At 45.4% G+C, this 16,221-nt stretch overlaps 1 protein-coding gene across 3 annotated transcripts in view; it reads left to right on the forward strand.

Moving 5' to 3' along the window:
* The first annotated feature begins 7,897 nt into the window (after nucleotides 1–7,897).
* The window catches only part of LOC143491543 (adenylate cyclase type 4), a 16,645-nt gene continuing 8,321 nt past the window's right edge, over nucleotides 7,898–16,221 (forward strand). Inside the window, exons 1-7 of one of the 3 annotated variants that reach the window (XM_076990673.1) lie at nucleotides 7,937–8,010; nucleotides 8,755–8,980; nucleotides 10,766–11,908; nucleotides 12,122–12,322; nucleotides 12,525–12,686; nucleotides 13,757–13,906; nucleotides 14,923–15,068. In XM_076990673.1, coding sequence (XP_076846788.1) covers nucleotides 11,060–11,908; nucleotides 12,122–12,322; nucleotides 12,525–12,686; nucleotides 13,757–13,906; nucleotides 14,923–15,068 — 1,508 coding nt within the window. In that variant the 5' untranslated portion in view covers nucleotides 7,937–8,010; nucleotides 8,755–8,980; nucleotides 10,766–11,059. Of the gene's footprint in view, nucleotides 8,011–8,754; nucleotides 8,981–9,032; nucleotides 10,132–10,765; nucleotides 11,909–12,121; nucleotides 12,323–12,524; nucleotides 12,687–13,756; nucleotides 13,907–14,922; nucleotides 15,069–16,221 lie in introns of those variants that run through there. The other 2 variants (XM_076990674.1, XM_076990675.1) reach the window with 2 other exon arrangements.

Consider the following 16,221-nt stretch of genomic DNA (forward strand, 5'->3'; position numbering starts at 1 on the left):
TTCCCATTACTTCTCTAGTGTTCGCTTTGAAAAATATTCCAACGTCAAAATATTATTACCTGGTTGGGCAAGAGGTTCCCCAGGGGCCACATCACACACTTTAAGAAACAGTAGTTGTGCCCTAATCCCATTTTGCAAGTGCAAACGACACCTTAAACAGGGTTTGGCAATGAAAGATTGTAGCAGGGTGGAGAACACTGACAAATAATGGGTGAGCATTCTGGATGAATCCCCAAAAGCCAGAAGTTCTGGGGCATGTTTTGGTGGGCTGGTGGGCTTTTCTGAAGCATTATGTTTGGGTCCTGATGCTTTTGTGGTATACATGAGAGGAGCAGAATCTGAAAAGTTAGATGATGTCAGGGCTGGCTCGGATACCACACCTTCTAACACCACAAGAGGCACCTGAGTCATTCCTAGACTTAATGGACGCAATCAGCGGTGATCTGTCTCAGCTGTTGGTATGGCTTCTTAAGGAAGCCTGTGGAGACGGATCACTGCTGATTCGTTTTGGTCTCATGTCGTTTCACTCTCAGTCTTCTCTCTGCTTTACTAGCCCCGGAGTTGCATCCCTGTGTGAAGGTGTCTCGCCACCCCTCCCTCTCTCTCTCTCTCACTCTCACTCTCACTCTCACTCTCTCCTCTACCTTTTACATTTACTTATTCGAGTGTCTACCTCCTGCACCACTTCTGGCCCATCTCAAGTTTGCCTCAATCAGATCCAGTGTTTTTACACTGTGCCGAAGCACACCAGTGACGGAGAAGAGGCAGAAATGGCGAGTCAGGAGCAAGCCAAAGAAAAGTTAGTTTTCAAGTTGGCGATATAAACATTATTTAAGAAAATACTTCCTGAATGTCTACCAGACTGGGTATTTGATTTGTTGACTGGGGGCAGTCATGGCCTGGTGGTTAGGGAACTGGTCTTGTGACCGGAGGGTCGTGGGTTCGATCCCCAGGCCTGATGCTATGACTGAGGTGCCCCTGAGCAAGGCCCTTAACCCTCAATTGCTCACTTGTATAAAAATGTAAGTCACTCTGGATAAGGGCGTCTGCCAAATGCCATAAATGTAATTAAGAATAGAGGTTTTATTGTTAAGTTTTCTTCTGTTGTGAACAAACCAGTTGTCTCAGGTTGAGGGAATTCAATTTAATTTGATTTGGGATTTTAAAGGATTTTATCCTGCACTGGTCTGTTGATGTGCAATAAATATCAAAAGTTAAACACCTTTCTGACCTACTCATTTCAACTGACTGTGAAAACTGCTTTTTCAAAAAATCCTTATTCATTGGCATATAAATTTTTTTAACTGTAATGCCAATAGTTACTTTCCCTTGTAACGAGTTACTTTTATTATAGAGTAATTCAGTCTACTAACTCTTACTAACACTGGTGTTTATGTGTATGCAGATTGGTTTCTCTGTTTCAGTATCTGCTTGCTCGTGTGAGTGTTTGTTGTGCTCACACCGGTCTGTACACCCAGCGTTACAGATGATATGATCCAGTCACAAGGATCTGTTAAACACAGCTCCACATTGTGAAGGTTTTTAACTTACGTAAGTGTAATACGATTTTTATTTTTAAGGTGATAAAGTGGCAAACTACAAGGTAACAAAGGTGAAAGTATACACACACGCAAACAGAGTTACTTGGTTAGCTAGTTAGGTAGTTAGTTATTTAATGTGTTGGTACATAGCCAGGATGCTTTACATCTAAAAAGCAGACTAAAATACAGTGGGCATGCAAAACAGGTAGCAGGTTGGTCTGGGCGAAGCAGTTACATTTGTCCATGTCTTGTGTCTCATTTTCATTTACCCCAAACATATTCAAAATACCTCCCTAAATCTACCCCTCCAGGGTTATTCAAAGCAGAGCTAATGATGGTCCAATGCCACAATATGCCTTTCTGGTGCTCAGAGGTGTCATATTCATAAAACACGAGGGCATATTTTCTTTTTTAATGTGTTTTTAATTAATTTGCTTATATCTGTCATGGCTGGCTCCACCTTTGTCCTCTTAGTCTGGTTTCAGTGTTTTTCAGTTCCCTCCTCCTTGTTTGTAACCCCGCCCCTCATTAGTAATCCCAGGTGTTTGTACATAGTTTTCCTTGGTTTTTTCTGTATATAAACCCTGGATTCTGTGTAGTCTGTTTTGTGCTTCAATCCTACGGTTTGTGTATGTAAGTCTGCGTCTGTTGTTTGGTTTAGTCCTTTGCAAGTTTTTATTAAATATGAATAACTCACTTACGGATTTGATCCTTGCCTGTTTATAGGGCTGGGTATCGATTCAAATTCCAAGAATCGATCCGATTCTGAAGATTAAGAATCGATTTATTTCGATTTAATCCGATTTAATCGATTCGATCCGATTTGATCCAATTTGGGTTTTAGTGTTATTAAAAATGTATTTGAGCTGTTTCCTGACTATGTACAGAAGCAACATGTTAAAACTGGTTGTCACGTCTAGCCCCTCCCTCCTCCCTGGTCCCGCCTAGCCCCGCTCCCATTCGTCCATCCGTCTGTCTGTCACGCCCTCGTCGTCAGTCTCACACACCTGACTCTCGTTTCACCGTCTTGTTTTCAGTGTATAAAAACCCCCTAGTGTTTTACCCCCGTGTCGGTCATTCCCTGTACGTGAGTCCCTGGTTGCTTCTCTGTTCTGCTTCCTCCCGTTCGTTCTTGTGTCCTCACTTTTAGTCTAGTTCCCTGTATTTTGTATTGGATTTCCTTTGTATGTTTGGTTATACTGTTGTGCCTTGTGCTCCTGTTCCCTGTTGCCCTGGTTCCATTGCTACTCATGTGTTTATAGTTGTTGTTGTTATGTTCATTTCGTTAGCGTCCCCCAGTTGTTTAGCTGATCCGTATGTTTAAGACTTTTTCTTATGTGTAGTATAGCTCCCTTAGTATACTTACCGTGTTGCTTGTTCACCCTCCTATGTTCCCTGTTTTAGTTCTCGTACCCCTTAATATCTTGTAGTTTCTTCGTTCGTATATTTGTCCCCATTATTCTGTTTCCCCCTCAGTAGTTGTACCCTGTTGTAGCCTTTGTCTTTTGCCCCTAGTAATATAGTTATTCCCTGTGCTGTCTTGTCTGGTTCTGTTGTTTCTATTAAATCCTTCTTTATTGCATTTGCGTCACTCCTGCTATCTCCCGCCCCGTGAAACGTTACAGAATGACCGACCTAAGTGTGACGCAGCAAGAGTCTTTTACCTCAGGTAGTCCCTTAGTTCCTGAGAAAAAGGACTATTTTTTGTCCAACCTGGATGCCCTACAGGCATTACTGGTTAGGGACTCGAGGGGAAACTACGTCACCCTACCGTCGCTAGCTCATTGCCCGGAGGAATACGATGGGGAGACCGGACCTGCTGACAGCTACATCATGCAGTGTACATTGTATATCAGGTTACTAACATGCCCCAAACCTCCAGATGACGTCTTGGTTCTGTTTATGCGCTCTCTGCTGAAAGCCAAGGCACTGGAATGGGCGAACTTGGTGCTGTCAAAGCGTATGACTGAAGCACTGACCGTAGAAGGTTTCTGCAGGTATATGCGCTCCAGGTTCGCTGGTGTCACTGTTCAGCCCCCCTCCCATTTGATTGGGGGTCGTGCAACAGGGGTACCCCCCAAGGAATTTCTTGTGGGTGGCTGTATCCACATCCAAGGATCCAAGCCGGCCGACCCCGTCGGTCATGTGAAGGGATTCATGGACCACCCCGATGACTGCATCCTGGAAGCCACTCCCCAAAGGCCCCCCAAGAATTTTTTGGGGGGACGCAGTGGCCACTCGCCCCAGGAGTGGCCAGCTCGGGCCCGTGATGACGTCGGCCCGGAGGTTCCGCCCCCTGATGTTGTCGGCCCGGAGGTTCCGCCCCCTGATGTTGTCGGCCCGGAGGTTCCGCCCCCTGATGACGTCGGCCCGGAGGTTCCGCCCCCTGATGACGTCGGCCCGGAGGTTCCGCCCCCTGATGACGTCGGCCCGGAGGCTCCGCCCCCTGATGACGTCAGCCCGGAGGCTCCGCCCCCTGATGACGTCGGCCCGGAGGTTCCGCCCCCTGATGACGTCGGCCCGGAGGTTCCACCCTCCGATGACGTCGGCTCGGCGACCACGCCCTCCGATGACGTCAGTTCGGCGACCACGCCCTCCGATGACGTCAGCTCGGCGACCACGCCCTCCGATGACGTCAGCTCGGCGACCACGCCCCCCGATGACGTCAGCTCGGCGACCACGCCCCCCGATGGCGTCTGCATGGTGAACTCGCCCCCCGATGACGTCTGCACGGCGACGCCGCCGGTTCCCGCTGCTCGCCAGCGGCCCCCGCCTGTTCCCGCTGCCCGCCAGCGGCCCCCGCCTGTTCCCGCTGCCCGCCAGCGGGCCCCGCCTGTTCCCGCTCCCCGCCAGCGGGCCCCGCCTGTTCCCGCTGCACGCCAGCGGGCCCCGCCTGTTCCCGCTGCACGCCAGCGGACCCTGCCTGTCTCAGCTGCACGCCCGGCTCCCCAGGACACTCCTCAGCTTACGCCAGCCCCCCCAGTGACTGCCTTGCCCGCCTGTGGGCCTGGAGCTGGTTTTTTGCTGAACTGTCCGGACACTGTCCCTCCTGTTAACCCTGTTTTACACTCACCTGTGTTCCCTTTTTTGCCCTGTCCCCTCCCTGGCTTCCTGTTGGTCCCCGTTCCTGTGTGCGTGTCTGTCCGCGTCCGCGTGCCTGTCCCTGTGTCCGTCCTTGGTGGTGTCCTCCATGTCCCTGTGCCAGTCTCTGTTCCCCAGGTAGTCACCCACTTTGTTCCCGTCCCTGTCTCCGTCGTCCTCCGTCTGTTTGCCTCTGTGTCCCAGCCTTCCCGAGAGTCCAGTCCTGTTCCCTTGACCCAGTTTTTGTCCAGCCCCTTAGCTCCGCCCCCTGTGCCCGCTCCCCGTTCTGTCTCGTCTGGCCCCGTTCCCTCGTCGCCACCCGTTCCTTGTCCTGGTCCTCCCCTGCGTCCGGTGTCCGGGCCATTGTGTCCGTCCTGCCCCGTGTCTGTTGTCCCTGCCCCGGCCTCGCCCACTCGTTTCCCTCTGTTATGGTGTCTCTGTCCCCAGCGTCTGTCCGGCCCTCCCTGGTTGGCGTGCCCCGGAGTTGCACGCCTTGAGGGGGGGTTATGTCACGTCTAGCCCCTCCCTCCTCCCTGGTCCCGCCTAGCCCCGCTCCCATTCGTCCATCCGTCTGTCTGTCACGCCCTCGTCGTCAGTCTCACACACCTGACTCTCGTTTCACCGTCTTGTTTTCAGTGTATAAAAACCCCCTAGTGTTTTACCCCCGTGTCGGTCATTCCCTGTACGTGAGTCCCTGGTTGCTTCTCTGTTCTGCTTCCTCCCGTTCGTTCTTGTGTCCTCACTTTTAGTCTAGTTCCCTGTATTTTGTATTGGATTTCCTTTGTATGTTTGGTTATACTGTTGTGCCTTGTGCTCCTGTTCCCTGTTGCCCTGGTTCCATTGCTACTCATGTGTTTATAGTTGTTGTTGTTATGTTCATTTCGTTAGCGTCCCCCAGTTGTTTAGCTGATCCGTATGTTTAAGACTTTTTCTTATGTGTAGTATAGCTCCCTTAGTATACTTACCGTGTTGCTTGTTCACCCTCCTATGTTCCCTGTTTTAGTTCTCGTACCCCTTAATATCTTGTAGTTTCTTCGTTCGTATATTTGTCCCCATTATTCTGTTTCCCCCTCAGTAGTTGTACCCTGTTGTAGCCTTTGTCTTTTGCCCCTAGTAATATAGTTATTCCCTGTGCTGTCTTGTCTGGTTCTGTTGTTTCTATTAAATCCTTCTTTATTGCATTTGCGTCACTCCTGCTATCTCCCGCCCCGTGAAACGTTACACTGGTATTATATCGATATTAATCAGCAAATAGTTACTGGTAGTTGGTAGTTACTGATGGCTGGAAGACTGGTGAAAAGGGTAATCATAAATCTACCTTCAAGAAAGGTAATCCAGGACAATAAACAGAGGACATCTTTGAGGTGTCTATCTGCAACAGTGGATGCCTACTAGGACACTAACCACTGCATTATTATTATGATTGAAATAATTAAGAATTCACCCAAAACCTGTTGCTACCAAATGCATTTTTATTTTAAAAGTGCTCACACTTAATAAACTAAAAGTATAAAATGTAAACGTGTATTTTTCTTTCAAGTGCGAATATAAGAACAGAACTGTCACGTTACGGTCCCCGACCCCTCCCTGTTGGGCGTGTGTTAACGTTGTCTGCATCTACTCGTCTGCGTCTGTGTATCTCCGTGGGTTCGGGTGCGTCTTGTATAATCCGTCTCACCTGTGGCCCGTCTCGTCATCACGTGGAGTTTATGTGGTTTGTCTACTTAATGTGCGTTCGCGTAGCGTCCCGTGCTCGTCGTTGTTTGAGTCACACATGTTCTATGTAAACGTATTTTATGTGCGCTGTCTGCGCTTCGGTAAATGTAATAAACGTAACGATTTGGAAAGTGCAAAGGATTCTGTCTCGTTCATCGCAAGAACATTTTTAACTTTTTTAAACTGTAAAAACACTGGGTAAACTGTCAGTGACATGGACTAACTGTAAATAGTCACTGACACTGGATAAACTGTCCTCCTGTTTTTAGATTGCCGATTTGACTATCGTCGTTACCGGCACTGTCCGACGCCATGTTGTTTTACAGTTCGTTAGACTGAGCACGCCTGCGTGAATTCAGTGACGAGGCGGGGGTAAAAGTCCACTAAAAAATCGATCTTTGGACGTACGAATCGATTATCAGATTATCATATGCGAATCGATTCTGAATCGGAAAATCGATTTTTTCAACACAGGCCTACCTGTTTATATGACCCTGACTTTGGATGTGTCCTTCACAACACCCGCGTCCACCTCATCACTCCCAGACACCACGGGCGTTACAGTATCACATTGCTGTGTTGCAAATGCAGCACAGTTTGTTTTGATGTCATTTCTTAAACACATTGAAAAGGCTGAAAAAAGCCACCCAGTAATGACATGATGGCAAATTATGAATAACATCTTCAATGGGACATTATTTGTAATTGTTGTGACAAGAAAAGAGAAAGCTTGTAAGGGTTAAAACAGTTCTAGAGTGTGCTCACCTCACTCCACTGGTGGAAGGAATAGGATAAGGTCTAGTGTTACCCAGAGCCGAGTGGCTAATCGGGAGATTCGGGAGGATTCCCGATGGGCCAGCTCATGTCAATCTCTAGTTTGGGCTGATTGGGATGGAAAAATCATTTTGGGCCGGATTTGGGCATGAAACTTCCGGGCTGAAAAAATGGCCCACTCCGGCCCTGGTGTTACCTATTTAAAGTCACCATCACTTTAAAATATAACAGTGATGCACCATAGTGAGATATAAGTGGGATAAGCCAGCCTCCCCGGAGAGCTGTGTGATATACAGATGTTCAGACATTAGTGTGTACATGGTAGGCTACAAACCGGAACCAGACTGAGAAAGTGTGGCTCATGTATGAAAGGTATGATGATTACAGCTCTGTAAATACAGTACATTCACCAGCGCACAGTGGGACGTCACATTAAAATGTGGCCCCATGCAGTTACAACTAAGAGCCCAGAGAAAGTCATGAGCCTCATGAAAACAATTTGTGATAGACCTTTTACCCAGACTTGTTCCTTTATGTGTAAGCAACATACTATATGCATTAAAAAGGAGATTATGGTGAAAATTTACATAGCCTGTGTTATACTGCCAAATGTAATAAGTGGGCTGAGGTCCCAATTTGTTTTGTGATGTTTTAAAGCTTGCTGACCTCTGAGGTTTGCCCTGTCATAAGCTTCGTTCCGAGCCAGAAAACATTTAAGGTACATGCCATGCCTACTCACCGGTACAACACAAATTCTATTGTGCTGCATTCAATGTGTGGCTTGACTAGTTTGACAAGTCTGGGTGAGCCATTTCTGGGCATTCCTTCAGACCAAAGTACCTGAGGAGAAAACCAAGTTAAACAGAAGTGCTTGGATTAGACGTGCGACAAAAATTAGGTACGTTAACTTGTCTTTCTTTGGCAGGAAAATGTGATTTGAGGCCTTCACGTGGTCTTTTCTCAGGTCTCTTTGTTGGATGTAGAAAAGATCGTGCTGCCTCCTTCCTGTAGCTTTGAGCAGCACGTATGAGGCTGTGCTGGGAATGGATTAGCCCTCCAGCCAGTCATGAGCAGATAGTTGGCTTCTGTGGAACAATTTAGCCATATAACTGTTGTAGCTGTAGAAACTTAGACTGGAAATATGTGTGTGTGTGTGTGTGTGTGTGTGTGTGTGTGTGTGTGTGTGTGTGTGTGTGTGTGTGTGTGTGTGTGTGTGTGTGTGTGTGTGTGTGTATGTGTGTGTGAGTGTGAGAGAGAGAGAGAGAGAGAGAGAGAGAGTGTCTTGGATTGTTGAAGTCCAGAACCTTAATGATTGTACTCTTTACATGTGATGGTGTTTGTGAATGCACTCATTCTGTTTCTCCCTCTCTTTTATTGTAACATACATACATGAACTTAGAATGTTTTTTGTACTGTATGCTTATACACACTAGCATGTTACATCCCTGTAATTTCACATTTCTGTCAGGTCAACCTGCATCTGTTTCTGTGTCACACCATTAAGACTTTCCACAAATTAGAATGACCTGTAGTTGTTTTAGGTCATGACCTCATCCTCTGGTGCTTCATCAAGCACCCTTCCCTTGTGCAAAAAAAGCACAGAGACCACAGTCCAGACTAAGGCAATTGCTCAAATCGCCAGGAGCTGTTCTGAGTTCACGGAGAGGCAGGAGGACATGTGAGATGAAGAGGGATGTGTCGCGCTGAACGAAAGAGGGAACGAAGTGAAAGTGGGAGGAGAAGGAAGAACGGGCACTTATGAAATAGCAGAGATAGCATTTTGTCGAAGCTGAGAACATAGCAGCTTGAGGAGAGAAAGAGAGAGGAATAAATACAGAAAGATATGCACCTGCCAAGGAATGTCAAAGGTAATGAACTACAGTTTCTTATTGGGACATTATACATGATTATACTTGGCTGCTGTTGTCATGCTAGGGCTAGCCTTTGTGAAAGATCTTTTCATGCTCAGTGTGGTAGCTTTCTCCACAGCTGTCTTGGAACCAAAGTCAAAATGTACAGGAGAAGGTAAAGAAAACATTTCCCACAAATAATACCTGATCAAGGTTCTCAGACCCGGCAGGCAGTTTTGAGGCCACATACCAAGCAGTTAATACTTCATTATGAAATAACTTTTTTATTATTGTGTTGCACTGAATGAATGAATTCAAAACAGTTAAATTAAAAATTAAAACAGCTTGACACATTGTGGGGGAAAAATTACATTCTCAGATGTTGGAGAGATTAATTAATTTGTCTTCTGCCTATCAAAGGATTACAGTGGAAATTTCTATTAGTCCTACAGTACTGAGGAGTAGAAGCTCAGGTTGCTCCCTATTTGCTGGTGTGGCCAGCAAGCCTGTGGTTACCTGAAACAGTTTCATTCTCATTTTGTTTGACGGTTAAGCTTGTAATGCCTTCTTTTGGCCATCATGTATCTACATGCTTATCTTTGAGTATTTGTGCTATTTGTTGTTTTTAGGGAAGAAGAAACAGGTCAAAAATAGCACTCTGTAATAGAGACCTTGGGTGGAACAAGCCACTTTGAAACAAAGGAAATTCCCATGGTTCCTTTTTATCAACTGCTAGTGGCTTTCATTGGTCATACAACAATGAGAATGAGACATCAAAGAGAAAGCCCTAGTTCAAGTTTTAATGAAAATTAGATTACAACTCTCGTGGCGAAGTTGGTGGCAAAATTTCATGAATGTCGTTTTGTCTTCTGTGAAAATTAGAATGGATGCATACTTGGTGGATTTGTCACTCGCATGTACACATACTTTTAACTTAATCAAATGTAAATAGACATGTTATCAAGACTCTTACAACATCTACAGTAGGACCCAGCAGTAGGGTCTCAGTATCAGACTCTCAGTATTATTTAAGACCCCCATGTTATGTCAAACACAGCAGACATGTTCATACTGACTACAACATATCACCCATGACCCGTGACCAAGATCACTAGCTCAAAGAATGTCTGCTGAAATTTTCATCAAGATCAAATTGAAAACCACTTAAAGTAAGTATGAGTCAGCATTGCTGGCAGAGTAGCAGGTTTAGGTTAGCAGTTGAAATGGGCATTTGGAAATAACAATGGACTAAGAAGAAGTGCTGAACCTTTTGGTCTTTGGTCTTTGAAAATAGTGGCAGAGTCTGTTGATTCAGATTGAATACTGATACTGTTGGCTTAGGAAAATTATCTTGTTTGCATATGTGTGATGCACATAGGAACATCTGAGTATATGCATGTAGGAATGAGTAACAAAAATATGTCACCTCAGAATGTGTGTATGTGTGTGTGTGTGTGTGTGTGTGTGTGTGTGTGTGTGTGTGTGTGTGTGTGTGTGTGTGTGTGTGTGTGTGTGTGTGTGTGTGTGTGTGTGTACGTGTACATGTGTGTACTGTATATGTGCATGTATGTATCTACACTATTGTGTCAGTGCTGGTAAAGGTTAAGTAGTCATTTGAAACCCACATTCCAAATAGCTTTGGTTAAAACTCTTTCTTTGAAAGGTTTCTCCACAATATACTCCCAGCGTTGAGGAAAATGTTCCCATTTGCTATAGGACTATGGTGTTTAAATGTTCCTCTTGTCTTTTTTGCTATCTGCGCACTTTGATCTGTTGTGCTTACATTGTTCTTCTTTTTGTCAGTTTGACACTGCAAGGATATGGCCAAAACTCTTTCACATCCACTTTTCCAAAACTGGATCCCTAGAATGGATTTACCATAGAAGAACACTGCATTTGGAGTCAGATGTGTACCAGATCTACATCTGATGATCTTAAAGAAATGGGTCCTTTAACCATCCTGCCATAGATCTTCTAAATGTGCTGCATGTTTACTGGTTTATATGTATATTTGTTATCATGTATTTATTGTATATGCTGAAGAACTCCTGAGAAACAGAACACTCATAGACAGGTTCTGAAATCCACTGGGCCAGTATGCAGGATGATTCACATGACTCTCTGGAAATGGGAGGGGTTTCAAAGAGAGCTGGGCCAACAGAACCTCTCAATGGATGCCATGGAAACAGGAACTCCTTGAATAAAGTAAGCACACTGCTGGATTTGACGAATGCAAAAGACCTAGACAACCCCTCACAACAAAAAGAGGATGGAAATAAAATAAATGACAACAACCATGAAAAAACACACAAAGACAATAATTATGCCAGAAACAAGGGTAAACAAATGGCGGGTGACACCTGTGTTATGGACCATGACAGCCAAAATACTCACAATGACGATTATCTAAGCAACTCTGGAGTCACGCTACCTGGCACTTGCACAGCTACATTCCCTAATAGCGACTTTTTTGTTGGCAAGACCACACAGGGCATTAAGCATTACAATGTTGAGCTTGGGGTCGCCAGGACAGAGAGCATCCCGAAGCCTCTGAAGGTATGTTCGACCTCCAGGGACACCACAAACACTGTGACGGGTCAAACCGCCAAACCTCATGGTGTCAAAAACAGGAATCTGAACCACCATGGCACCAATCACGTGCCACTTCCTGAATCCATCATTATTGTCAGCGGCAGAGGGGAAACCTCAGAAGATTCCAGGGCTGTCAGTGCAAATGCTGGTGAGATAGGAGAGTCAGAAGACATGTTGGAATCTGGGGGTCAGAGCAGAAGAGCAGGTGTTGCCAAAGGCCTGTTGGGCTGTTACCGGGCGGTGCGGTTGGCGTTTCTACGGTGCCTGGAGGAGACGTCCATAGTGGTGCCAGGCCTGGTGTTGACCATCATGTTCTGTGTTACAATCATCATCATAATCCCCACCACCAGAAAAGTAAGTCTGGGAATGAAAGAATGAATTAATGAATCCATTCACCCAAACATGTTAATGTCCTTATAATATGTTTGTCTGCTGACCATAATTACCTGCCGACCATAATAAACCTCCGTCCATCTAAACTTAAAATGTATCGTTCTTTCTTTTTCTCTTTATTCCCTTCTCTTCTCTTTTCTTCTCTTCTCTTCTCTCTCCCTCTCTGTGTCTAAGACATACATCAGTGGGCATGTAGGAGAACTGTCCGTGGTGTGTGTCGTGCTCTGTTTGTGTGTGCCCCTGCTGGTGTTTTTGCCATGTCTGCCTACCCTACGTCGGTGCGAGCAAATGCTGGCCCTCTTCATCTGGTCCACACTCTTCATCACTGCCATCGTCTTCATCTTCACTGGCGGAGTCATCACCACATGGGAGCAAGTCAGTCTCATTTTGGCAGTGCCTCAAATATCTCTAACCCCACTTGGATTTGAGTTTTTGAGTTCTTGTTATTGTTAACTGAAATCCCACGTTTTCTTTATTTCTAAAGTCATAGCTGTGGAACATAAATGTAAATACAGCATACATATAAAACACTCAATAACATTACTTAACTCTCTCTTTCTTTTTATATTTCTCTTAGGTTGCATTTTTTCTCTTTCTCTCTCTGTCAGTATATACGATTCTGCCCCTGACTCTCTCCTGGGCTCTCATCTTCGGCATCGGAGCAAGTCTGTGCCACATCATCATCATCAGTGTCTATGTGCCCGTCACCAGACCGGACACACGTGACCTTGCAGTGCAGGTTTGGCAAAAGCACACACACACACACACACACACACACACACACACACACACACACACACACACACACACACACACACACACACACACACACACACACACACATACTGGTAATCAGTGATGGCTTAGTTACCTTGAAAAAGTAATCCGATTACTGATTACTCCTTTTAAAAGTAACTTAGTTACGTTACTGATTACTTGATTTTAAAAGTAACTACGTTAGATTACAATTTACTTTAGTAGTTACATTCAGCAGCAAAATGAAATTTTCCAATACTCACTTTATTGGAAGTGCATTTTTAACAGTAACAATGTATTGAAGCAGGTTCGGTAACCGAGTCAGAAACTGCTTAATCCAAAAATCCCGAGGAGGGAAACTATTGATAACGCAACCCTGGCGCGCGCAGGCTCTCACAGGGTCGCGCGCAGCGTGCGGAGTCGAGCGCTACGGTCAGACGCAAAAGTAGAACTGAGCCAAGAAGTAAGCAAAAATATATATTTTTACTAGGGAAAATAAAAATAGTAACGCACAGTTACTTGGATAAGTAACTTTAATCTGATTACTGGACTGGAAATAGTAGCGCGTTATATTACTCGTTACCGAAAAAAGTGGTAAGATTAGAGTAACGCGTTACTGACATCACTGCTTGTAATGGTTAAAATGTTAAGGTATATCAAATGAAAATGTATTCAAATGGGCAACAGCTAGATATCTGTCTAGATAACACAAAAATAATACATTAACGGAGACACAGATCACAACAGACACACAAATAAGCACACATATACAAACAAGCAAACAAACTTGCACACACACTCGCCTGCTTAAAACCTTTGTAGCTGGTGAGCTGTCAGACACACATGCTTGCATCTGCAGCCTCTCTCATGTCCCCCTTCCCTGACTTATTCAAAGTGCTTTCCTAATGCATAAAACATGCAAATGCATTCAAAACAATCATGTGCCAAAATTCATGCTTCATGCTTCTCTCTCTCTCTCTCTCTCTCTCTCTCTCTCTCTCTCTCTCTCTCTCTCTCTCTCTCTCTCTCTCTCTCTCTCTCTCTCTCTCTCAGCTGGTAGCGAATGCTGTGCTCTTTGCGTGTGTGAACTGTGTTGGTTTCTTCCACCTCTGGCTCAGTGAACACGCGCGCAGGACGTCTACCAAGAACCGAGAGACGTTCAGCAGCACACGCTTCAAACGGGCCAGACAGCAGCGTGACCAGGTACACACACGCACACACACACACACACACACACACACACACACACACACACACACACACACACACACACACACACACACACTCTGACACACGCACACACACACACACTTTCACACACGCACGCACACACACTCACACACACTCTCACACATGCACACACACACACTCTCACACATGCATGCACACACACACACTCACACGCACACACAAAAACACTCACACACACACTCTCACACACACTCTCACACATACACATGCACGCACGCACACACTCTCACAAACACACTCTCACACACACATGCACACACACACACACTCACCCACACACACACACTCACACATGCACGCACACACACACTCACACACACTCTCACACATATTCATACACACACACACTCGCACACGCGTGCACACACATGGATGCACACACACACACACACACCCGCACACTCGCACACACACACTCTCACACATATTCATACACACACACACTCGCACACGCGTGCACACACATGGATGCACACACACACACACACACTCTCACACACACACTGTCACACACACACTCACACAAACCTATGTGCACACACTTACTGCCTCCCAAACACATAGACATGCTGGAATGTTGTACGGCTTGACCAACTTCCAAAATGCCTAGACCAATGGAAATGAAATGAAATGAAATGAAATGAAATGTGCCATATTTTGTCAATTGTGATTTTTACACCCCAATCGAAATTTGTCCTCCGCTTTTAACCCATCTGTGCAGTCAGAACACACACACACACTAGTGATTACTAGGGGGCTGTGGATCACACGTGCCCAGAGCGGTGGGCAGCCCTAGCCCGGCGCCCGGGGAGCAGTTGGGGTTAGGTGCCTTGCTCAAGGACACCTCAGTCATGGCCTGTCTGGGAATCGAACCCACGACCCTCCTGTCACAAGTCCAGTTCCCTAACCGCCAAGCCATGACTGCAATGGAATGATGTTTTCAACTTTTGCCCCACCCCTTCCTCCAGGAGCACCTCCTTCTCTCTGTGTTGCCACTGTACATCGCTAAGGAGCTGAAAGAGGAGATTGTCAAGAAATTATCAGACAAATGTACTGGAGCTGACAACCAACCAAACTTCCACAGTTTATACATCAAGCAGCACAAAGATGTCAGGTGACAGCGCAGAGAGTCATGCATGCACACACGCAGTCTAAAGGTTAAGAAGTGTATATGTGTTACATATATTGTACATTCAAGGGAGGTGGTCATTGCTGAGTGAATGATTGTATTTCACAATGCTAGCTGTCAAGGACTCTGGAATCTCAGGAAGAAAACAACAGAACAGTTTACATGACATGACAAACTGCCTTGATTGTTCTACTGTCCTGGGTACAGTATGACACACTGGTTAGATGTTTAGCTCAAGGCACTCCCATTAACACGCTGCTGTTCTTTTGACAATCTAAGGGAAATACTATGAACTAAAATAAGCAAAAGTCTCTCTAACAAGGAAGATAAAAGGAATGAATTGCCTAAATATCTGAGACAATCCAAGGCCTCAATTACCTGACATTTCAGTGTGTGATTCCTTCACAGCTCCTATGAGTAGACACACACGCACATTCCATAGACCAGACGTCATGCATCAATCTAGTAACCAAATAACTTTCACATTAATTTTGTTAACTTACAATATTGCTAACATGCTAACACATTAATGATGAAACAATAAGATGGGACTGTAAAGGCCTATATGTGTATTCCCTGTGTGTGTATTCCCTGCAGTATTCCCAGTGTGTGTTTATTCCCTTCAGTATTCCCTGTGTGTGTGTTCCCTGCAGTATTCCCTGTGTGTGTATTTCATACAGTATTCCCTGTGTGTGTATTTCCTGCAGTATTCCCTGTGTGTATTCCCTGCAGTATTCCCAGTGTGTGTGTATTCCCTGCAGTATTCTCTGTGTGTGTATTTCCTGCAGTATTCCCTGTGTGTGTATTTACTGCAGTATTCCCTGTGTGTGTATTTCCTGTAGTATTCCCTGTGTGTGTATTCCCTGCAGTATTCCCTGTGTGTGTATTCCCTGCAGTATTCCCTGTGTGTGTATTTCATACAGTATTCCCTGTGTGTGTATTCCCTGCAGTATTCCCTGTGTGTGTATTCCCTGCAGTATTCCCTGTGTGTGTATTTCATACAGTATTCCCTGTGTGTGTATTCCCTGCAGTATTCCCTGTGTGTGTATTCCCTGCAGTATTCCCTGTGTGTGTATTTCATACAGTATTCCCTGTGTGTGTATTCCCTGCAGTATTCCCTGTATGTGTATTTACTGCA

Source organism: Brachyhypopomus gauderio, unplaced genomic scaffold (genome assembly GCF_052324685.1).
Source record: "Brachyhypopomus gauderio isolate BG-103 unplaced genomic scaffold, BGAUD_0.2 sc77, whole genome shotgun sequence".
In the NCBI taxonomy this organism is placed as follows: domain Eukaryota; kingdom Metazoa; phylum Chordata; class Actinopteri; order Gymnotiformes; family Hypopomidae; genus Brachyhypopomus; species Brachyhypopomus gauderio.